This window comes from Pipistrellus hanaki (assembly GCF_964339955.1).
Source record: "Pipistrellus hanaki genome assembly, chromosome: 6".
Taxonomy (NCBI): Eukaryota; Metazoa; Chordata; class Mammalia; order Chiroptera; family Vespertilionidae; genus Pipistrellus; species Pipistrellus hanaki.
Genome location: NC_140508.1, coordinates 65,600,572 through 65,624,889, shown reverse-complemented (window position 1 = coordinate 65,624,889; position 24,318 = coordinate 65,600,572). Strand labels below are relative to the sequence as shown.

Genomic DNA, 24,318 nt, shown 5'->3' with positions numbered 1-24,318 from the left:
AAATTAACCCCCCATCTTTATTGGGTTAATTTGCATACTCACTCCTGATTGGCTGGTGGGCATTGCAATGTATGGTCAATTAGCATGTTACTCTTTTATTAGGTAGATTTCATGTTCTTACCTATTGAACAGATATATTTAATGGTTATATACATTTCTTACCTGGTTAAATTTTATTGTAGATTTGCAATCCTGTATGATCTGTGTGGCACGCCGCATTACTACAGGAGAAAGAGCGTTTGCATCAAACCCTGAGAGCTTTATTACTAGACATGATCTTACAGGTAAAAACTTGGTGTATTGCCATATATACATTTTGTTAATTTAGAAAATATTTAGAAAATATTTTCAGGCTGTCAGGCTGTACCCAGTGTAATGAATGCTTTGCATGGATTATTTCCTGTATTTCTTATATAGTCCTGAGAGAGATTCCCAACAAATCTTGAAAAGGTGCAGCTAGATTTTTAAGGACTATCATGAAACCTACTTTAATTTTTTTAGCATATTTGAGTTCTATATATTTTATTTCTAGTGCATTTGATATTGCAAAAGTTGTCAAGCGTTCAGATTTGAGTACTTGGTTGACCCTGTTTAGATTTTAAGTGTTCAAAAATGCAGTCACCTCTCAGAGGGGAAGAATTGTCCCTACTAGCTGTTCAGGCAGATCTTTTCTCTTGCATCATAGTTGCAGGGATAGTATCTTCAGATATGAACAATTTTATTGGTAGGTGTTATTTTTTTTCCTTTAAGTGAAAATAAACCTGAGGTTACCTAGACATGTAACTTTCTGTACATTCAGAAAGTAGAAAGAGATATGTGATACACTCTTATAGTCTATATAGCAAAACATTTAATGTTAGAGTCTCCTGTAGGACTGTGTCCTTAACCCATTGTACACCATAAGCATCTGTAGACGTAAGTGGCGGACCTTCCCCACATGCCACGTGCATCTATTAAAAAATGTTTTCCCTAAGTGGCAGCCCTGACCAACTTTAAACTCACTTTTTCATGAGAATTTTCAGCTGAAAATATTTAAGAACACCCTAATTCTGAGTAATATACTTATTTTTGTAATATTCATTGCAAATTGATTTTTTAAATTCAATTCAAAATATCGTGGCATGTGAGGATGGGTTTCCATTTTGGAAACATGGCAGTTAACTGGTTAAAGAGAAAAGGTTTGGATACAAGGGAAATTTGGATCAAAGATGGCGGAGTAAAAATTTAGTGTCTTTATTTTTTAGTGTGAAGCCATGTAATATGCAATCAGTAAATACTTGTTGGTTGGATTTAAATGCTTATTTTTTGTGTAATAGGAAAACTTGTCAATATAGATACAAATTCACTGAGATCCTCTATGAGACCTGGCTTTGAAGATATAATTCGAAGGTGTATCCAGAGATTTTTTAGTCTTAATGATGGGCAGTCATGGTCCCAGAAACGTCACTATCAAGAAGGTAAAGAATTTTAAGGATGATTCTTGATATTGTTTGTCATGCTAAGTAGAAGTATAAATATGATCATAGTTGTTGTTTTGTGCCTGTGGGATAGGAAAATTATTCTTGAGCATTCTTAGTTTAACCTGTTCATAATTTTGATGCAGATCCAGTCTTTCACTGGATTTTGAAAATGTTGCGTTTGAAGTATATTTCTTTCCTGTAAGTATCTGTTTGTAATTATAGTTATTAGTAACAGGGCATTTTCCCCAACAGCTTATATTCATGGCCATGCAGAAACTCCAGTGTACCGATTCTCTTTGGCCGATGGAACTATAGTGACGGCACAAACAAAAAGCAAACTCTTCCGAAATCCTGTAACAAATGATCGTCATGGTTTTGTCTCAACCCACTTTCTTCAGAGGTAATGATAGATAACTGTATACTAGTATTTTCATTAAATGCAGCAGTGTTCTCAAGATGTTTTATTAATGTAAAAAGAGAGAAAATTTCACAAGAGTAAAAGCAAGAAGGATGTTGGATTTACCAGAAAATTTAGATTCCTAGATTATATGTTCTCTTTAAGGTTGTATTTTAATGTGAAAATGGTATTTGTTCATTAATAATTACTTCCTGGGAAATCTGGGAAATAGGAAGGCTAGTGGATAAAAGAGCAAATAAAATCTGTCTATCTCTGTTACCTTTCATTTTTAATGCTATATTAAATTACGCTAAGGATCGAATTTAAAATTTGAAGATAGACTTTAAGAATAGTTACTATTGCCGTAACTCATTTGGCTCAGTGGACAGAGCGTTGGCCTGTGGACTCAAGGGTCCCAGGTTCGATTCTGGTCAAGGGCATGTACCTTGGTTGTGGGCACATCCCCAGTAAGGAATGTGAAGGAGGTAGCCAATTGATGTTTCTGTCTTATAGATGTCTCTAACTCTCTCTCCCTCTCTCTTCCTCTCTGTAAAAAAATCAATAAAATATATTTTTTATAAAAGAATAATTACTATTGCTAATGGTAAATGAACGACACCTGGAGTATCATTCATTAATTATCTCGAGTAGTTTGCTGGCATCTCCAGGCTAACACCTAGGTGTACAGCAACTCAAGTAGAGTCTTGTTGAGGTTCCAGTTAACATAGCTGTTGGCCCTTTGCCGTGCTGTGGTGGTGCCACTCATTTAGATTTTGTGGCTTACTAGGTTAATAAATGATCAATATCTAGATTGGAATTGTCCCTGGGTGTCAAAATGATGTCTAAGAAGGTAAGTTCCTGGGCACTTCATCCTTTTCTTTTTTTAAAATACCGTATATTTTATTGATTTTTTACAGAATATCAGAATATCATGAGGAAGGTAGAGGGATAGAGAGCTAGAAACATCGATGAGAGAGAAACATCGATCAGCTGCCTCCTGCACACTCCCCACCGGGGATGTGCCCGCAACCAAGGTACATGCCCTTGACTGGAATCGAACCCAGGACTTTTCAGTCCTTAGGCCGATGCTCTATCCACTGTGCCAACCGGTTTCGGCCACTTCATCCTTTTTGGAAAATCTGATTCAGGGCTTTAATGCATGCCTGTCAATTTTTTCTTTTTTTGCAGAGAACAGAATGGGTATAGACAGAACCCAAATCCTGTTGGACAAGGCATTAGACCTCCAGTGGCTGGATGTAATTCGGTAGGTGGCATGAGCATGTCACCAAACCAAGGCTTACAGATGCTGAACACCAGGGCCTATGGCTTGCCTGACCCTGGCACCACAGGGCAAATGAGTGGAGTTAGGTATGGGGCTTCCAGTAACATAGCCACAATGAACCCTGGGCCAGCCATGCAGTCACCATCCTCCTACCAGAACAACAACTATGGTCTCAACATGAGTAGCCCCCCACATGGGAGTCCTGGTCTTGGCTCCAGCCAGCAGAATATCATGATTTCTCCTCGTAATCGTGGGAGTCCGAAGATGGCCTCACATCAGTTTTCTCCTGTTGCAGGTATTCCTTTTGCCATTTCCTTTTCTTTTTCAGTAATCCTTTCTAGACCAGTGTAATTTTTATGAAGTTAATTTATTTTATAATAGAACTTCTGAAGAGTTAGGTGGTATTTTTTTTTCTTTCTTTCTTTTTTTTTTTTTTAACAGTACTTGATAGTTTTATTTCTTTTTCTCATTTTCCTCCAAATCCAGGTGTGCACTCCCCTATTGGATCTTCGGGCAACACTGGCAGCCACAGCTTTTCCAGCAGCTCGCTCAGTGCCCTTCAAGCTATCAGTGAGGGTGTGGGGACATCTCTTTTATCTACTTTGTCTTCACCAGGCCCTAAATTGGACAACTCTCCCAATATGAATATAACTCAGCCAAGTAAAGTGAACAGTCAGGATTCAAAAAGTCCCTTAAGCTTGTATTGTGACCAGAATCCAGTGGAGAGTTCAATGTGTCAGTCAAATAGCAGGGATCACCTCAATGACAAAGACAGTAAAGAGAACAGTGTTGAAGGATCAGAGAATCAGCGGGGTCCTCTGGAAAGCAAAGGCCATAAAAAATTACTGCAGTTACTTACCTGTTCTTCTGATGATCGGGGTCATTCCTCTTTGACCAACTCCCCCCTGGATTCAAGTTGTAAAGACTCTTCCATTAGTGTCACCAGCCCCTCTGGGGTCTCCTCTTCAACGTCTGGAGGAGTGTCCTCCACATCCAATATGCATGGGTCACTGCTGCAAGAGAAGCACCGCATTTTGCACAAGTTGCTGCAGAACGGCAATTCACCAGCTGAAGTGGCCAAGATTACCGCAGAAGCCACTGGGAAAGACACTAGCAGCGCAACGTTCTGTGTGGAAGGAAACGTCAAGCAGGAGCAACTAAGTCCTAAGAAAAAAGAAAATAATGCTCTGCTCAGATACCTGCTCGACAGGGACGACCCTAATGACACACTCTCTAAAGAAGTACAGCCCAAAGTGGAGGGAGTAGACAACAAAATGAGTCAGTGCAGCAGCTCCACTGTGCCTAGCTCGAGCCAAGAGAAAGATGCTAAAATTAAGACAGAAGCAAATGAAGAGGTAATTCGTTTTCTATATATTCCAGCTTAGTCATTGTGTTTCATCCTTGCATTTCTGTGTTAAGACAATGTTTTATACACAAATTCTTATTTTGTATTTTATGTTTATTTAATAGAAGTTATTCTTGAGCTATCATTTCTTTGTAATTCTTTTGGGCATCAGTAAAGTGTATTATTGATGCAATTTAGAAATATCAGATTATATATTTTAAAATGTGACTATAAGTTGTTATTAGCCAATTTGAAATTTTTCATGGCGGTGTTTATTGTTGGAATGAGCAGATTGGGTCATTAAGGGCATAGTAGAAAGAAACCGGGGGAGTGAGGGTGAGGATTTGTATTAAGTAACAGCATTTTGATTTTTTACCTAAAATCACATTTTATGTACAGGATCACATTCTATATAAGCACTTCCTAAACTTTGCTTGAGGAACACTGTTCTGGGAGATGTTAATATGTGCCCCCAAAAATTAAAGTCTTGGAGAAGTCCTACTGTTATGTCCATTTAACGTTATTTAACCTAGTAGTCTCCAAATTTATTGATCAAAAGCTCTTTTTAAGGCATGCCTATGAATTCTGTGTTGAATATCAGATTCTTGCTTTTATTATTAATCTTACTTATTTTCAGAAGGTATGTGTAGATGCAGACATCTGTATCTGCTACTGATCCTGACTAAAGTTAGCTGGAAAATGTCCTATAGTTTGAGAATTAAATATCTACTGCAAATTAAGGAAATGCCCCTTTGAAAGCAGCTCCTAAAGAGTTTAAATAACCAAGGGATTTGTCTTAGTAGTTTAAATTGTTCTTTCATGGAAGAAGACTTAAGGGAGGTCATAACTAGCCAGCCTTTAAGTTGGGAGTTACTGTTTCAGGTAACCATTGTATTTTACTTGTCCCATTTTATCTATTTTCCTCCGATGAATATGGTTATACCTATGCAGTATCTAGTAATGTACATAGGTTAATCTTTAAAATTTTATTTTCAGGGATCTGGAGATTTGGATAATCTAGACGCTATTCTTGGGGATCTGACTAGTTCTGACTTTTACAATAATTCTGTATCCACAAATGGTAGTAATCTGGGAAACAAGCAACAAATGTTTCAAGGAACTAATTCTCTGGGTAAGAAAGACTTTTATTTTTGCTGCCTTTTAAACTTTTTTGCATACTTGTATGTACTCTTACATTAAGACTAGCATCCAGCTGGCATATGTAACTTCAAAATGCCTCTTAGTTTCTTATACTAATTTATAATTACATGTTTTTAAAAACTTTGGGACATTTTCCTATTTAAAAAAAAAAATCCAATTATTTAACTAATATGATGTATCAATTGAAAAAGTTATTTACTGTTATCTGAATGGTGGTTATTCATTTTCACTGGCACTATTTCCTAAACTGAAATGGATGATCAGATTAATGAAATGGACTGGGGGAAAAAGGAAAAGGTTAGGAAATTTTAAGTTTCATTCCTTGTTTGATTAGAAGCCAACTTGTCTGGTTATACTTAATTGTAATATTTTAAACAGAGAAGCCATTTAATATATAGACATAAGGGAAGAACCTTTAAACTTTGATAACATTTTCAATATTAAGTGAAGTGGAATAGGAATGACCATATCAGGCTATTCATCATTGCCCACTACTTCAGCCACCATTGAGACTCTTATTTCTACTTTGTTTGGAATACAAGTTTTTATATTTATTTATTTATTGATTTATTTATTTTGTGTGTATGTTGTAAAGGAAGACAGTGTTTGCTTTAGTAAGAAAGACATTCTTGAGTGGGTGGTATTGTATTTTTGTCTTATTCTTGATTATTTATGTATTGAATCATCAGAGGATATTTATATGTTTTGTGCTTCTGTGTTTGCAACAGGTTTGAGGAGTCCACAGTCTGTCCAGTCCATTCGTCCTCCATACAACCGAGCAGTGTCTCTAGATAGCCCTGTTTCTGTTGGCTCAAGTCCTCCAGTAAAGAATGTCACTGCTTTCCCCATGTTACCAAAGCAACCCTTGTTGGGAGGGAATCCAATAATGATGGATAGTCAGGAAAATTATGGTTCAAATATGGGTATGTTATTTCTAATTAGTATTTGTGATTAAAATTTTCTTTTGGGAAAAGCAAATTTAACACCTAAAGCCAGTTAAATAACTGGGGTTAAGTAATAGGTTTTTGAATAAAAGTAGCATAATTTTTCTTCCATGAGTATTTCCTTCAGTTAATCTATGTCTTGGTTATTTAAACTCTTCAGGAGGATTTTGGTCTAAGACATTTTCTAACCTGTAATTGAATACTAGTCACCATGAAAAATGTCTTAAGTACTAGTCCTATTCTTAGGATGACAAAGCACTTTTTTGTAATGGCTAATGTTGTGTATGATAACTTTACCTATCTGATATAAGAAGGATTTCATAATAATATGGAAAAGACCTAATCACTTCTACCTGTTGCAGGTGGACCAAACAGAAATGTGACTGTGAATCAGACTCCTCCTTCTGGAAACTGGGGCTTATCAAATTCAAAGGCCAGTAGGATGGAATCCATGAGTTCAAACTCCATGGGAAGACCAGGAGCAGATTATAACGCTGCTTTACCCAGACCTACAATGGGTGGCTCAATGTCCACCTTGCCTCTTCGGTCCAATAGCATTCCTGGTGCGAGACCAATATTGCAGCAGCAGCAGCAGCAGCTGCAGCCACAGCAACAGCAGCAACAGCAACAGCAACAGCAACAGCAACAGCAACATCAGCAGATGCTTCAAATGCGTAAGCATCTTCTTCATAAAAAAGAAACTTAGATGTTTTAGAGTAATTTTTGCTATGGCTTATTTGAAAATGTATTCTTTTCTTTTTGTTCCCCCAGGGCCTGGTGAAATTCCTATGGGAATGGGGGTCAGTCCTTACGGCCCAGTAGCACCATCTCACCAACCAGGTTCCTGGCCAGACGGCATGTTGTCCATGGAACAAGGCCCTCAAGGGACTCAAAATAGGTGAGGGCTTATTATGTGACTCTAGAGAAAGTTAGCCTCAGATTATCTAGAAGAGGATCAGAACACAGGAACAAACCTGAAAAAGAATGAGAAAAACTCTGTAATTAGGTACTCAGTTGCTATGTGGTCATTTCTTGGATAATTGTATGTAAAAACAAGGCTGAGGCAGCAAGCAGTGGTATTCATGGGAGAGGGAGGAGATGGAGCTCTGTTGTTCAGCTACCAGGACTCTTGAGAGGTCAAACCTGGGAGCTTCTGTGAGGTAGTTGTCTCTCATCTATATATATAAAAGCCTAATATGCTAAGTGTCTGACCGATCGGTTGACAATTTGGTCAACTACTTGACCAATTGCTATGATATGTGCACTGACCACCAGCAGGCAGACTCTCCCACTGGCAGGTTAGCTTGCTACTGGGGTCTAGCCGATCAGGACTGGGTGAGATGGGCTGGACATGCCCTGGAGCCAACCTCCCGGGGTCCCTCCCTGCCCTCTAAAATATTTATTCTAATTAATTTTCTTTTGATGTGCAAGAATTTGTGCACCAGGCCTCTAGTACTCTAGTAATGTTATGATCCTCCATGAGAAGGGGAGTAAATTAGCACCAGTTTCATAAGATAAATGGTGTTCAGAGAATAAATAAGTATATTTTTTATGGAAAATTAATGAAGAATTGGATTTTTAAAAAAATTACTTAAAACATTTCAGGGATGATGGTGACAGTGAACTATACATAGCACTCCTAAAAAAGATTATGGATTATGTTTATATTTTTTATTTAGGTTGGTTGGCAGTAACTTATTTGCATGAAAGAGGCTACCTGTCAATGCCAATTCTAACTTGAATTCTATAATAAATCAAGCTAAGAAAAAAATGAATTGATCTATTGAATAGTTTTGATGTAACTACATGAATTTGTTACAAATTTTCTTAAAAATTTGTTTTTATGGATGAGAGAGAGAGAAACATAAATCCATGTGGGAGAGAAACATCAGTCCGGTTGCCTTCTATACCCATACTGACTGCAGAATGAACCCACAACCTGGGTATGTGCCCTCACCAGGAATCAAATCGGCAACCTTTCCATGCCTGGGATAGTGCTCAACCAACTCGGCCACACTGGCCAGGGCACGACATGAATTTATTAACTTGAGTGTTTTTTTACTTAGTAGAGAACAAATAGTTTCATCACAGAGTTTTTCTGAGTCAGGAGAAATGTCTAGTTCCATGCCCTTTTAACATGCTTGAGAACTGGCACCTTGTGTGGTATGTGGAGTTTGTATTATACCTGAGCTCTGGGCCACATATAACAAAAAGTTATTTTGGCAGGATACCAGGCTCAATTTATTGATAGTGCAATGTTTCTTTTTTCCTGTTCTTTTGTTGATTTCTCAATTTACGTGATTAATACCACCTTTATTTTTGTAGGGTCTTGAAAACTGCACCCTCCACCCCAACTCCAGTCTTTGCTATCCCCTAAATGTCTAGGGGGTCTAGCAGTTACATTTTGGTGATGGGAGGGGGGCAGCCTAAGCTATAATAGATATGATGGTCGTAGATGGCCTGATGAATTTAAAATTATGGGCCTTGCCTGGCCTGTGTGGGTCAGTGGTTGAGCATCAACTTATGAACCAGGAGGTCACAGTTCGATTCCCAGTCAGGGCACATACCTGGGTTGCTCAATCCCTAGTATGGGGCCTGCAAGAGGCAGCTGATAAATGATTCTCTCACATCATTGATGTTTTTCTCTCTTTCTCTTCCTTCCTCTCTGAAATCAATAACTATATTAAGCAAAAAATAAATAAATAAAATTGTGGGCCTTAAGTTTAAGTTGATATCATTTGCTATTCTCTGCTACTCAGTTCATTATTTATACTTACAGTGTTTGAGCATTTGTTGAATATTAAAAATATGTGAAATTGTGATTTTTTTAATTTTGAAGGTGAAAAGCAACATTGTAATTGCAAGTCTCTTTTTAGACCACTTTTTAGGAATTCTTTGGATGATCTTCTTGGGCCACCTTCTAATCTAGAAGGACAGAATGATGAAAGAGCATTGTTGGACCAACTGCACACTCTCTTGAGCAACACCGATGCCACAGGCTTAGAAGAAATTGACCGAGCTCTGGGCATCCCTGAACTTGTAAATCAAGTAGGTAGCATTAACATGGAAATAGAAGAACATGTGTACACATCCCTGAAGCTATGCAGGTGCCTCTGTGTCTTTCTTGTTACTTGTGTTACATCACTACCTTCATATATATCTGTATTTAATTGAAAAAATGTATTTTATAACTGTGATATTATTTCCAACACCCTATTTTATAAAGATGTCAGATTTTAGGCAACAGTAGAAATGATCCAATAAAACTACTGTGTAGTATTAAAAATGTTGCTTTCTACTTATGTTAGGTAAGTAACGTAACTTGTTTTGTTAATCCTTACCTGAGGATATTTTTTCCATTGACTTTTAGAGAGAGTGGAAGTGGAGAGAAAAGAGAGGGCGAAGTGTGAGAGAGGGAGAGAGGAGCATCGATGTGAGGGAGACACATCTATTGGTTGTCTCCCACATGTTCTCTGACTGCGGCTGGGGTTCGAACCTGCAACTCGGGTATCTGTCCTTGACTGGTAATTGAACCCTTGACCCTTGGGCTGACACTCTAAATAGCCACACCGGCCAGAGTTGTAACATAACTTTTTATTTTATTAATTTTTTTCAATTACAGTTTACATAAGAAGTCCTTATTTTTATTATTTTTTAATCCTAACCCTAGGAGACATTTTTATTGGTTTTAGAGAGGGAAGGAGAGGGAGAAGGGGGGAGAAATAGAAATAAAGACAGAAAGAAGGAAAGAGAAAGAAGCAAGGAAGGAAGGAAGGAAAAGAAGGAAGAAGGAAAGGAAGGAAGGGAAAAAAAAGAAAAAGACATTGTGGATCAATTCTGAAATCTGGGTATATGCCCTGACCAGGAATTGAAACCATGACCTTGAGGTGTAGGGGACAAAGCAACTGAGCCACACCGTCCAGGGCAAGAGTCCTCATTTTTTTTTTTTTTTTAAACAAAGGGATTTCATTTTTTTTTTTTTTTTTTAATTTATATTTTTATTGATTTTTCACAGAGAGGAAGAGGGAGGGATAGAGAGTTAGAAACATCGATGAGAGAGAATCATCGATCAGCTGCCTCTTGCACACACCCCACTGGGGATGTGCCTGCAACCAAGGTACATGCCCTTGCCCGGAATCGAACCCAGGACCTTTCAGTCCACAGACTGACGCTCTACCACTGAGCCAAACCGGTTTTGGCTAATTGTCACTTTTCTGTGTTGGAGCCCCAGTTCTTGAATCTCAGGTTATTATTTTTTAAAATATATTCCTTTGTTTTTCTAAGTTACAATTTCTCAATTTCTTCATCTCTGCTGCCTGAGATACAACATTTTGGATCCACATATGTCTGAAAATATTTCCCAACTCCCCTTCCTCCACAATCATGTCTGGCTATGTATTAAATTCTAGGTTGAAAACAATTTCCTCTTAGGATTTGGAAGAAAACTTCCATAATTTTCTAGGATTGCCATTGAGTCATATGCCAGTCTGATTGCCCCTTTTCTCTGTGTGTGTGAAACCCACTTATTCTCTTTGGAATTACTCAGGAACCTTTTATCTCTGAAATTTTATGATGCTCTATCTTGGTATGTCTCTTATTTCATTCATTCTGCTGTGTATTAGATGCACAGATATTCCCTTTGGTTTGGGACCATTTTCTTATATAAATTCTTTAATAATTTTATCTTTTGTTTCTTCTGATTTTTGCTTTTGGGGTGCCTGTTGACATGTTGGGTGTTATATTGATATTGGTTTTTTTTTTTTTTATCTTCTTTGTCTTTAAGTTAGTTTTTGTTTGTTTGAGGCACTAATGTTAGAAGTTTTCAGTATCAAATATCTGATGATTGTGGACCACCTTTTTATATTTAAGAGTGATGCATTAAAAAGCAGGACCAGTCTTATTTCAGGACTCCTCAAATTGCAACATGTGGATTTGTTGGCCCCCCGTGTCCTCCACTCCCATTATATAGTTTTTCTAGAGAAGGTCCTCCATTTCTTGCCTGGAAATGTTTTTTATTGCCTGGTTACATTTTGGGAGCTGGGCTAGAGAAATGAGTTGATGATCCCATAGTGTTAAGACATAAAATGAAATTCTACTAGAAATTATAAATATTTAAGATTTTTTGTTCTCAGCCTCTGCCCTGCTCCTACTGTCTCCGGTGCTTGGTATCCCTGAACCCAGGCACTTGGAGGAGAGTAGGTAGAAGGTACAGACACTTGGCTATGTGGAGTTGGGGGCAGGCTGAGGGCAGGGGGTAGTTGGCTCCCCCTACCCTCTACTCAGACTCCTGACCAACTGCCTGTGAGCACTGTGCCTGCCTGCTCTCTCTGAGGAGCCTCTGATGACTTCCGAGGAGACATTTGCTCAGTTCTTGTGTTTTCCTCTCAGGCACATGGATCTCAGTTTCTCTGCTCTGTTGAGTTACTCCTTTCACTTTCTGTCTTTCAGATATCTATCGAACTATGTGATCTTGTTGGCCTTCTTTATTCTCATTGTTTTGGGGGTAAATAGTACCTTTTTAATTTTTTGCTGTCATTTTAGAAGGGTTAGCAAGAGAAAATTGGTAAATGTGCAGGATCAATTTGCTATGTTAAACCTATAGTAATTTTTACTGTAAAAAGGTATCTCAGATTGCTGTCTGGAGATGGGAATTGGATGATGGTACAAAGTAGAAATTCTACTTTGTAGTAACACAGATGCCATTTACTACAAAATTTTGAGAGGTGTCTTGGAAAGGGCCACAGCAATGGAGTGGAAAGAAGGTTATACCATGTGCCATGGAGGCAAAACTGACAGGACTTGGTGGACCATGTATACATGCATGTGCATACACGTACTTGGGCAGGGAGAATGGAAGAATCAAAATTGCTGACTTAGTTCTGGATAAACGGTGCTGCCATATTCTGTGTTGTGATACGGGAAAGACTGGAGGAGAATCAGGCTTTTGGGAGGCGGGGGGGGGGGGGGGGGCGCTGTTAGGAATCACAGCTTCTATTTTTTGCATGTTGAGTTTGAGATGCCTGAGATATTTAGGTAAAGATGTTATGTAGGCATTTACATAACCAAAATTAGAGTTCAGAGACATTGAACTGGAGACCAAAAATTTGGCAGGTGCTGCTGGTAGATGAAAACATCCAAGTGGAAAATGTAGTGAGGGAAGAGGGCTGACAGTCCTCCAGGGAGAGGCCCGAGAGGTGGGAGAAAAGCCAGTGTGGTGTCACCGGACAGTGGGGTGAAATGTGCTTTAAGGAAAGCCTTGGTGAGGGTGTGGACTCTGTGCCTGTGAGTAAGAAAATACCGGTGAATGCAGTAACCGATAGTTTCTTCTTGTCTCAGCATGGCAGGCTCTTCCTTCCTTCAGAATATTTATTTGTACGTCTTTTTTGTCATCCACTAGATATTATTTTGTGCACATCCTTAGCAGAAGTGATGTTGGCACATAATTGGCACCTGATAAATAAATACTTGTTGAATGATCCAGGCTGCCCACTACTGACAAGTGGTAGTGGATGACCACCTTTAGGTGAAAATGATGCAGGGGCCATGAGCTTTTGTTGATTTACCTAAATCACCTGTTGCAAACTTCAAAAATGTTCTTTTACAAATTACATTCGAATTTACTAAGCATAGTGATTTTAATTGATTTGTTTTACATATTGATTTATCTTATATATACCATGTTGGTACAGAAGTCTAGTCCGGAACAAATAGTATTTCTCCAGGTACTTAATACATTGAAGATATTTGGCGCAGAAAATGTTTGAGTATCTGTGTGAAACCTTGTGCGAGGCACTAGGATACAGCTGTGAAAGATGGGGCATGGTCTGTGTTCTCATGGGACTTCAGACATTAAACATGATTTTGCTTTTGGAACTCTACAACATCATTGTTCATGTATATTAACTTTATTTTTCGCCTTTTTTAGAGCATTTGATTTCAGTTGTTTTTCCAGTTGTACTTCACTGTTTGTTTGTGTGCTTGATGTTTAAGGGACAAGCTTTGGAGCCCAAACAGGATGTTTTCCAAGGCCAAGAAGCACCAGTAATGATGGATCAGAAGGCAGCATTATATGGGCAGACGTATCCAGCACAGGGGCCTCCAATGCAAGGAAGCTTTAATCTTCAGGGACAATCGCCATCTTTTAACTCTATGATGAGCCAGATGAACCAGCAAGGCAGTTTTCCTCTCCAGGGAATGCATCCGAGGGCCAACATGATGAGACCTCGGACAAACACCCCCAAGCAACTTAGAATGCAGCTTCAGCAGAGGCTGCAGGGCCAACAGGTAACCAGTCACATGCTCTGCTGCCTTGGCCAAAGCGGCTTTGCCTGTGGCCTCCTTTTCTTCAATTGCTTGTGTTCTTCAGGGCTTGTGTCACTGGATCTCTAACTCTTGTCAACTAAAATTCCTTTTGTTTTCACTTCTGTGTAACATTTTGTTGTATAGATGGTTTCTTGTTAGGGGCCCTGTGCTAGAATCGGGTACTTTTTTTTATAAGAATAGTCTGATGTACGTGTTAAAAAGTCAGTTTCAGAGAGGATTGCTCTTGGGAGAGAAAAGTATTTCTCAGTGACTTTGTAGTCCTAGAGGTAGATAACTTCTATTTTTAAAAGTTCGTAATGGTAATAACCAAATATTTAAACCTTATTGATTTCAGCATTCTTAAAGATTTATTTATTTAGAGAGGAAAAGAGAGGGAGAGAAACATTGATGTGAAAGAGAGATACTGATTGGCTGCATCCTGCATGCCCCCTACTGCAGATTGAACCTTGAAACCCTGGCATGTGCCCGCGTGGGAATCAAACTGGCAACCTTTTGGTGCATGGGATGCTGTCCAACCCACTGAGCCATACCGGCTAGGGCTCAGCATTCTTTTTATGGAATCTCTGCTTTCTAGATGTTTTATAAAACTTGAACACTCTTAATATGCTAAGATAGGACATTTTTCTCATTGTTTCCTTAATCCCCAACATCTGTTTTAAAACTTAATTGTTTGTATTGCTTGCCAGCCAAAAACTTTTCAGCATGAACTTGATCAAGTGTGCAAGTGTACGGGTTCAGTTTAGATGTGTCTTACCCAGGCTAATGGGTTTGGAAATACCATGGTGCTTCCCTGGGTAGTGCTGAGGATTTGGAAAGGTATTAACATGTTCCATTTGCATCCTAACCAACCTGTTTCTCTCCAGTTTTTGAATCAGAGCCGGCAAGCACTGGAGATGAAAATGGAAAACCCCACTGCTGGTGCAGCGGCAATGATGAGGCCCATGATGCAGCCCCAGGTGAACTCCCAGGTAAGTTTCTCAATGTTCAGTTTCAGCACAGGGTCTCGTGTGGCCTGTGCTTGGCTCTCAGTAAATGTTTACTAAATAAAATAATTCCAAGTTTCTTGTGTAAGAAACCATCCCACAGTCTCATCACACTTTTTCTTTCATTCTTTTCTCTTGCTTGTGACTGGGAAGAATCAGAGGAGGAAGGTTCTTTTATCAATACCACTGATTCGTGTTTTTTTAAAATTCCCTTTTGCTGTATTGTGAAAACAGCTGTCACTGCTTTTTAGGAATTTAAGATAATCTTTAAACTTTGCTCTGTTCTTGAAAGAATATGAAACCATATTCTTCCTAGGCAACATTTGAAATTGTAGGAGCAATAAAGAAGAAAATAAGTAAAACATAATCTTACTCTCAATAATAACCTCTGAGATGATCTATTTCCCATAGAGGGAGGGATAATATTGAAGTTACCTTCAGTCCAAGGTGGAGAGTGTATTAAGGTATTTTCTTTTTTTTTTAAAAAAAAGTTTTATTGATTTTTTACAGAGAGGAAGAGAGAGGGGTAGAGAGTTAGAAACATTGATGAGAGAGAATCATCGATCAGCTGTCTCGGGCGTGCGCGCGCGCGCGCGCGCACACACACACACACACACACACACACACCCACACACACCACTGGGGATGTGCCTGCAACCAAGGTACATCCCCTTGACCGGAATTGAACCTGGGACCTTTCAGTCCGAAGGCCAACGCTCTATCCACTGAGCCAAACCGGTTTTGTCAAGGTATTTTCTTAATGTGCATGAGGCAGAGGATAACACAAAAATCCTTTACTGTGGTCCGAAATGCTGTTCGTAATTATTAAAAAACAGTGAAATGCTCTATTTTCACTGTCTTGGGTCCACTTGGAAGTATTGATATCTATATTACTTGATAATCAGACATCCTGTATAAGCTAAGCTAGGGTCCCTCCAAATCGATAATAAAAGTTTGCTTTTGGAGATGGTGTCTCCCAGCTGGTAGAGCATAAACCAGCTTCCTTGCTCAGTGCTTTGATCTTGTCACCGCTGGAAGTTCCAGATAGCTTCTTACCTCTGCCTCCTCTTTCGGAGGTTAAGAGAGACTGACTTTCTGGCACGGATTCCTGCTTTCCGAGTGTAACCCCATTCATTTTTTTTCTCCCCTTGTTTCAAATCCCCTTCTTCCCAATACACTCAATCCTGTCCCTTTTCATTTTGTATTTTTCCCCCCTCCAATTTCTGAAAAGTTTGAATGTTATCTATTTAAAGCTTGACAACTGTCCGCTTTCATTTCCTGATCCCAAATAATTTCTAGGTCCCTATTCTGAAAATCTTCACCCTCCTACCCATAGAAAGCCTTGACCATGATGAGAAATGTACATTTCCCCCTTTTCTTGTAATTACATAGAAAGGCATTGGGTTTTTTCTCTCTGATACCTGATGTTATGTATGAAATCGGCTGGTGATTGCTCTATGTGTGTAACTGATTCTTTCTTGGATATTAGCAGGGGTTTCTTAATGCCCAGATGGTTGCCCAGCGCAGCAGGGAGCTTCTAAGTCATCACTTTCGACAGCAAAGGGTGGCTGCGATGATGATACAGCAGCAGCAGCAGCAGCAGCAGCAGACCCAGGCCTTCAGCCCACCCCCTAATGTGACCGCCTCCCCCAGCATGGATGGGGTTTTGGCAGGGCCTGCCATGCCACAGGCTCCACCCCAGCAATTTCCATATCAACCAAATTACGGTAAATTTGACAATGAAAATGTCTGTCCCAAAGTAATATTACTAAGGACAGATTCACTAGATCTGATGCATATTAAGAGCAAAAATACTGTTCACTTCCTTTTGTTATTTCACAAGAAAAATGTAATTAAAAATAACAGAACAAAAATGTCTACTGCCATGCACAGGTAATTGTCATTGAGGTAGATAGTTTGTCATAGTTGAGTGTTTTCCCAGGTATTGTTTTCTTTTCTCAGCTCGCCACATCTTAATTTGAAAGACTACCAAGTTGTTACCATGTTCCACCCAGTATGTCTCTACAGTCTCTGAATGCTTGGTCAAGTCAGAGAGAGGCATGTGTTGTGTGGGCTTTTGAGTTCCTTTTATTGGTGACTTAGACATGTATTATATACACTGAGTGGTCATATTATTATGATTTCTGAATGCATAATAATCTGGCCACTCAGTTTATAACTATATAATAAAAGGCTAGTATGCAAATTGTCCCCTTGACCAGGAGTCCGACCAACAGGCAGGCTGGCCAACTGCTCATGTTCCCTCCCCCTGGCCAGCCTGGCTGGACCTTACCCATACACAAATTAATGCACCAGGCCTCTAAAACACACACACACAGACACACAGACACAGTGGCCGGATTATTATGTGTTTAGAGATCATAATCATCTAGCCACGCAGTGTATATTTACACACACACACACACACACACACACACACACACACACACACACTAGAGGCCCGGTGCACAGAATTCGTGCACTCAGAGTTCGGGGGGGATGTCCTTAAGTCTGGCCTGTGCCCTCTTGCAGTCTGGGATCCCCATGATTGATCGCCCTGCCTGGGGCCTTTCTCTGCCAGGCAATCATGGGACAATGACGAGGCCTCCCCCCTGAACAATTGCATCGCACCTCCCTTGGCAGCGGCAATCAGTGCTAGGTTGCTACGGTGCCTGCGGTGGCAGTCAGTGCTGGCCCGAGGTGCAGGCAAGCCGCAGATGGCGGCTGCCCAGGTGCCCATGGCAGCCCGAGGCTCAGGTAACCAGAGCCAGCTGAGGCTTGCGCTGCCGGCTGTGGCAGCAGCAGAGGTGTGATAGGGGTGTTGCCTTCTTGATTGCCAGATTGTTTCCCGCCTGAGGGCTCCCCTGCTCCAATGCATGGATTTTCATGCAATGGGCAGCTAGTATATAAATAAAAGCGAAAGCAACCGGTTGGCCACTCGACTGGTTGCTATGGCACGCAATGCAGGAGCTGCCCCCTGGTAATCAGTGCGCCCCGACAGCAGGAATGCCGCTCAGCTCACCAATGGGCACCAGATGCAGGACTCACGGCTGTCTGCCACAGCTCAGAGACCACAGTGGAGTGGCAGTGACTCTACTGAGAGGTGGTGGTGGCAAGGGCAGCGTCGCTATGGTGAGCAGGAGCGACAGGCAGTGTTAGAATGCCGGTTTCTGCCCGATCTCCACAGGCCATGCTGAAGGACCCCACTGGTGCACAAATCTGTGCACTGGGCCAATAGTATTACAGTAGTGCTCATATCTCTTGGGGATAGTGGTATCTGCTGGGGAGATTACATTTCCAAATGCACCCCTGCCAGTTGGGGACAACTACTCTTCTGTCCTCTATAGAGGGACAGAGTAATGTGAGCAGTATAATATGGAATCCCTTTTAAACAGAGCGCTTACTGAAGTAACTACCGTTTAAGTGATCTAGGCAGTGTGCTTTTCAGTAGTAAGCCTATTTTTCTAGTTGGCATTTTGGTGAGAAGCAAGAATAACTGGCAGGCAGCAGCCTGAAGCACTCGGTGTCTTATATCAATACTTGTGACCTTCTCCTGCCTTTAAAAAAAAACACATAAAATTACTATAGAAAGCTGAGGAGTAGCATTTGAGCATTGTAATTTTTTCTTTTTTAAAGGGATGGGACAACAACCAGATCCAGCCTTTGGTCGAGTGTCCAGTCCTCCTAATGCAATGATGTCATCAAGAATGGGTCCCTCCCAGAATCCTATGATGCAGCACCCTCAGACCGCACCTATGTATCAGTCCTCGGAAATGAAAGGCTGGCCATCAGGAAACCTGGCCAGGAGCAGGTGAAGAACAAGGACTTTAAAAGTCACTCATATTCTAGTGCCAAACGTTTAGATGGTGTCTGCATTTTTGAGTTCAGCCTGTTTGAATGGAGAGATCCAAAGGCCTGGGTTCATATTGAGAAATGCTGTTTGGCGCATGCATTTTGTGAGTCCTTCCATGCATGTATCTGTGACAGCATTGAACACAGACAGCTGTGAAAAATAGAGGGCAGGCTGTCCGGGAGTTCCTTTCATGTTGTTCTCTGCTTAAGTATAGTGACATTTGGCAAAATTATGAGTCTGTGTGTGTACGTTCTGTCACCAAAGTGACTTGTAATTTCTCACTTCCTTTGCAGCTCCTTCCCCCAGCAGCAGTATGCCCACCAGGGGAATCCTGCAGCTTATAACATGGTGCACATGAATGGCAGCAGTGGTCCCATGGGACAGATGAACATGAACTCCATGCCCATGTCTGGCATGCCCATGGGCCCCGAGCAGGTATGGGATCTATTATTTTACTTTCTCAAAATACTTTTCTTGATCTCTGGAAGGAACCCAAGCCTCAAATGTAATCTAAATTCCTAGGTAGATTTTTAACTTGGATGTAAAACTTAAAAATATAGTCACTGAAAAAAATTTGATTTGAATTGGGCCACTAGATACTTTGGATAATTTGAGATCTTAGGAATCTGGCTCATTCAAGCCAGACCCATGTTGCAAGCCATCAGTGTAGATATAGATTTATTTTTTCTTATGCAGTGTTTTTCACTCATGTTTCTTTGGTTGCTAACAGAAATACTGCTGACATCTCCACATCAGGACTTCTGAAGAATTCACTGTACAAATGACACTGCACTAGGATTATCAGGAGTAAAGAATCATTGTTCTAGGCACCCAGCTTTGAAGAAAGGACCATCTTTGATCTTCATCAAGGGTATTCCAAGTGATGTCATTTGAGTAGGACTGGATTTTAAGCTGAAGTGCGATATCAAGATATCAACCTCCCTCTCTCCGCCCCCTGCAACATGTATCATGGTGTTCAAAACAAGTAGTTTTGGCTTTCCGCTTCTTAGGGAGATGGTTCTGGAGGTAACGGAGTGTTATTGATCACACAATACTCCTTTTTCCCTTCCGTCTGCCTGGCTATTCAGTACAGAACGTTGGAGAAATCAGGAGATTAGAACATCTGGTTTCTCTAGTTGCATTATTGGAGGAAGAGCAAGTGCAAGTCTTCATTTGCTTTTGCCACTACCAGGTAGTTCTGTCCCGTAGGGTTGGCATTTCTGGATTTTCTCTTAATGATCGTGTTGAGTTGCTCCAACCCTATTCTTGGTTGACTTAGGCTTTAGTTAGGATTTTCATTTGCTCCTAACATTTTGTCATACTTCACCTCCAGGAATTCTCCTTGATGTCAAATGGCCTTGTAGAAGGGGAAATGAGACGACAGTATTTAATGCAGCAGTAGCAATTTTACACATGCTAACGTGCCGCCGAGTGCACTTTATTTAAGAAATAGTGGATAAATGCAATATTCTTGAGGTCTTGAGGAATGGCGAATCACATTCCTGGTTTTTGTCTATCTGTTGGATAAGAACTATGATTTTGTTGTTGTTGAAAGTACTGGTGTCACCATTTGCCTATATGGTAGAGCAATAATGCTTTTTGAAAATAAACCACAGAAAACCCAAGGCCAGGTACTGCATTCTGAATCAGAATTTCGCAGTGTTTCTGTGAATAGATTTTCTTTTGTAAATAGGACCTTTAAGATATTATATCATGTAAAATATGTATATACTTTTTTTGTAGGTCACAACAGCTCATTTTTACAGAGTTTGTGAAGCTAAATATTTAACATAGTTGATTTCATTAAGCTCAGTGTCGTGAGGTTACAAACAGAAGAGTCATCCCTGAATTTTTTGGCCTGGGGGAAAGCACAGCGATTCAGAGCTTTTCCTTCTCTCCAGCCTTAGATGCCTCGTTCTTTTCAGTCTCTTAATCTAAAAGCTTTTTAAAGAGATCATTTGTTTAGATGTAGGCATTTAAATTTTTTTTTTTTTTTTTTAATTCTTCTACCAGAACTATAAGCACTTTGTTAATTTTGGGGGAAAGAATAGACATGGGAAAATGTTTTATAAAAAGGTATCAAGAATTTAAAAATATTAAGCAATTTGATTTAAAGTGGTCCATAAATAAAGAATAGCAGTTCATTTTTTTTTTTTTTTTTAAATTGGTGTCCGTTTGTTTACTTGAGCATTGCTCTAGGTTTTGGTTACTAGGACCTGAATCCCAATGAGCTCTCAGGAGTAGAATCCTGGATGTGTGGCTTCTATGTCTGCTCAGCTGTGCTGTCATTCACTATCATGATGCTTTCACCATCCCTGAGAGTAAGAGTCATGTCCTGGTAATGGACATCACCATCCCTAAGAATAAGACTCAGCCCCAGGAAGTCAATTTTGCATGATTTAGAGCTGCAGTCTGAGCGCTGTTGCACTCCCTCCTCCTGCTACCCCTGCCCTTGTCTGCTGTCACCACTCCTTGACACTTGTCAGTTGGGAATAGGTTAAAAAAAAAAAAAATCAGATTTAATTTTCTGTATCTGGTTTACTTTTAAGTTAAAATAATTGAATGAAATTGGGTTTTTGGAAAATATTAATTTCAGATATCTCTGTTAGCTTTGGTGTCACATCCTGGCAATAATTGGGAGCCAGTTAATTTTTATTTCATTCACATTGAGCTAATCTTTCTAGGTGCCTCTAAGGTAAGATCTTTTAATTTCTTTATGAATAAGTGAAACCTATATTTCCAGAACCACCACTAGAATGGATTTGAGTCTGACACCCCATTCCCTCCTGCCACGTTAAAAATAAATCTAAGATTGTAAATCCATCACCTTCCATCATAGTGGCCTGTACTTTTCAGATAACACATCCTTCTGTCCGGAGACCTAACTTGAGTGTCTGTCTTTTTAGACACAGTTGTGTGAGGTATGTCTGAATCTTTCTTGTTTAAGTTGTGTGTGCATGGAAGAAACAGAATGGTGCTCTTACCTTTCTTGACTTTTAAAAATTAAGAACAAAAAATTTTGTGATTCTTTTCCTTAGTCCTGGCTCCAGGCTAACTGGAAGGCAGCACTCCCCTTTTATATGAAAAAAAACAAAGGTTATAAGTTTTTATATTTTCTACTTGTTCATTTTATTGGTGTAAACTTAAGATTCTGATTTTCTTTTAATAGATGCAGTCTTTGAGATAATTTGTTTTTAATCTTTTTTGGATAATTCTTTGTACTCCTGCTGCCTACCTCTCCTCTTCCTACTTTTTTAGACCTTGGTATCTGTTTGGTGAACAGTTTAAGTAATCTTTTCATCAGCTTTTAGAATGTGAGATATTTCCAGTATTCCTTTTTTGCTGAATCCAAAGATATATAATATATATATTTTTAAAGATCAAAATGATATAAAGGAAGTACCTGTTTCTTCCTTTAAAAAAACAAATAGAAATTGTTAATGTTCATATTATGATGTCACTTTTCTAAGTTGTGCATCTTGATGGAAAGGTGTAAATATCAATCAACAGGGACTGCTTAATCCTATTCACTTCGAGGTGAGTTGGAGGTTTAGGGGAGGTAATGTAGGACATCGGTTTGCTGTCCTAAAAGTTCTTTGATCCAGAGACAGATGCAGCTAGAAAGTAACAGAATGCATTGCGTTACCCATATGCCTGTCCAGTTCCCTTTTTATTTGCAGAAGCCATGAGTTTGTTCCCAGTGGGAGATGCAGAGGAGCAGGAGCTGCTGTTGAGCCCAAGGCAAATTGTTTAATGAGCAGGGTGTTCTTTTTTCCTTCTTTCTCTTCCTCTCTTCCAATGTATGGGATTTTGAAGATGGAAATGTCATTCTGAGAGCAATATTTAAATTCTCAGGAATCGACTTACAGTGTTGAGAATGAATTCAATCAAGTTTACATTAAATGTTGTTTTTTTTAAAAAAAATCTAAATCATCCTTGAAACTGCAAAGAATCCAGATCACATGAGATAACTTATGAGATGTGTGGTTAAGGTATGACTGTTTTGCTGATCATTTTGGGTGTCATTGTAAATAAAGGTTTCTATTTAAAATTGAAGCCAAAGAGCTTGCTTTATTTACTTAAAGAAAAATCCTTATTGGATTAAGAGTGAAAAAGAATGTTAAGGACTCTTATTTCAAATAATAGTAGCTGTTTCTATGAGGTTAAAATAATCCCCCCCCCCCCCCCAATGCTTCTTATTGTGTGCAGCAATAGAACAGCAAAACTGGAGATTATACTCTTCAAACTCGTTCCAAAAATAAATCTTGAAAAGCATGGAACTGTTCTTAAAAAAGGTGAGTGACAAGGGATCATCTATTAAATGAGAAATGGGTTGGACCACTTGATGGCTGAGGTTCCTCCTGTTCTCCCATTCCAGATTAGATTCCCTGGGTTAGCAGTTGCTTTGCATTTGATTTAACACATTTACCTTAAAAGTGAAATCCTAAAGCTGGTGTAATGTGAGACTTACCTGTGAGTTCCTTGAAATATGGTAAATTTTAGTCATTAATTTGTAACCTTTGTTGTCTCTTAAAAAACCACCCAAATCAAAGGTGTCTCCTTTGAAAAAGTTGTTGACTGGTGGTGTATTGAATGATTTTAAGGAAAAAACAAAACATAAACACCCCCAAGAATGGCCTTTTACAAAATGTCAAAGGTTACCTCATACTGACTGCTGGTCATTGGCTGAAGTTCGAACATTGTGTGACACTACTTAGACTACAAACCTTTCTTTACAAATACAACTTCATTAAAATGTGGGATGTACATCAACTTCCATTTCTTTCCAGCACTTTAGAAAACATCAGTTCTGGGAGAGAGAACACGGGAACAGAAATGTCCACACTGCAGGGCTTTTCTCTCACACTGGCCACAGCGTTTATTGACACCACCACGCCTCAAAACTGGGTTTCTTCTTCGTCAGATTCCCCTAAAAGTCCCACGCCGGTTACATGTAAATAGTCACATATTTACAGTGAAGTCCATTTCTTCAGAGGCAGCCAGGGCTCTAGTGCTAGGTAATGTCACTTCTTGTGCTACTGACTCACTATCCAACTGGGCACTGTTCCCAGCATCTGCACGTTGCCACTATCCTGCCTCTTAAGTTCGTTCTTCGTGACAAACCAAAAGATAAAGAGAGGATTTAAAACAGGGTTGTTCTTTCCCTATGACTTAAAAAAAACAAAAACATTCCAGTGACTTTCATCCTTCAGGGAAATTAAAAAAAAACAAAACAACACCTCTTTTTGTTCTTTTTTCCTTTAAGCCTTGGAGAGGGTTAGTGGTGACTTTGATATGAAAATGCATTTTGTGCCGCTGGTGAGGTACAGTCCAAAGCAAAAGCAAGGGCAAAAATGGGCTTCCCGAAGTATCACTACTCCTGGTAGTTCTCTTCCACAATCTGCCGTGTTGACTGAAAGCAAGTTCTGTGTCTCCCAGGTCTCCTGGCTGATGGCATAGGTCTGCCTGGAATCACACAGGGCTCTGCTCTCTGGATGGTCAGGTGATGCCTCTGTTTGGGAGGTCCATCCCATGCTGCTTAACCTTCCCAGCCTTCCCACAGCTGTCCC

The 24,318-nt window shown here is 39.8% G+C and overlaps 2 protein-coding genes across 5 annotated transcripts in view; one reads left to right on the top strand and one right to left on the bottom strand.

The window, feature by feature from the left end:
• The window catches only part of NCOA3 (nuclear receptor coactivator 3), a 92,313-nt gene extending 69,509 nt beyond the window's left edge, over nt 1–22,804 (top strand). For 2 of the 3 annotated variants that reach the window (XM_084887454.1, XM_084887453.1), the window contains 16 exons: nt 183–284; nt 1,317–1,457; nt 1,713–1,860; nt 3,046–3,434; nt 3,626–4,494; nt 5,481–5,616; nt 6,374–6,568; nt 6,952–7,263; nt 7,361–7,487; nt 9,466–9,637; nt 13,580–13,873; nt 14,776–14,880; nt 16,385–16,622; nt 18,532–18,706; nt 19,042–19,183; nt 19,479–22,804. In XM_084887454.1, coding sequence (XP_084743580.1) covers nt 183–284; nt 1,317–1,457; nt 1,713–1,860; nt 3,046–3,434; nt 3,626–4,494; nt 5,481–5,616; nt 6,374–6,568; nt 6,952–7,263; nt 7,361–7,487; nt 9,466–9,637; nt 13,580–13,873; nt 14,776–14,880; nt 16,385–16,622; nt 18,532–18,706; nt 19,042–19,183; nt 19,479–19,490 — 3,557 coding nt within the window. In that variant the 3' untranslated portion in view covers nt 19,491–22,804. The remainder of the gene's footprint in view (nt 1–182; nt 285–1,316; nt 1,458–1,712; nt 1,861–3,045; nt 3,435–3,625; nt 4,495–5,480; nt 5,617–6,373; nt 6,569–6,951; nt 7,264–7,360; nt 7,488–9,465; nt 9,638–13,579; nt 13,874–14,775; nt 14,881–16,384; nt 16,623–18,531; nt 18,707–19,041; nt 19,184–19,478) is intronic. The other variant, XM_084887455.1, reaches the window with a different exon arrangement.
• Nucleotides 22,805–23,304: 500 nt separating this feature from the next.
• SULF2 (sulfatase 2) overlaps nt 23,305–24,318 on the bottom strand; it is an 85,039-nt gene continuing 84,025 nt past the window's right edge. For both annotated transcript variants that reach the window (XM_084887488.1, XM_084887487.1), the window contains exon 21: nt 23,305–24,318. In XM_084887488.1, the coding sequence (XP_084743614.1) occupies nt 24,288–24,318 (31 nt within the window). In that variant the 3' untranslated portion in view covers nt 23,305–24,287.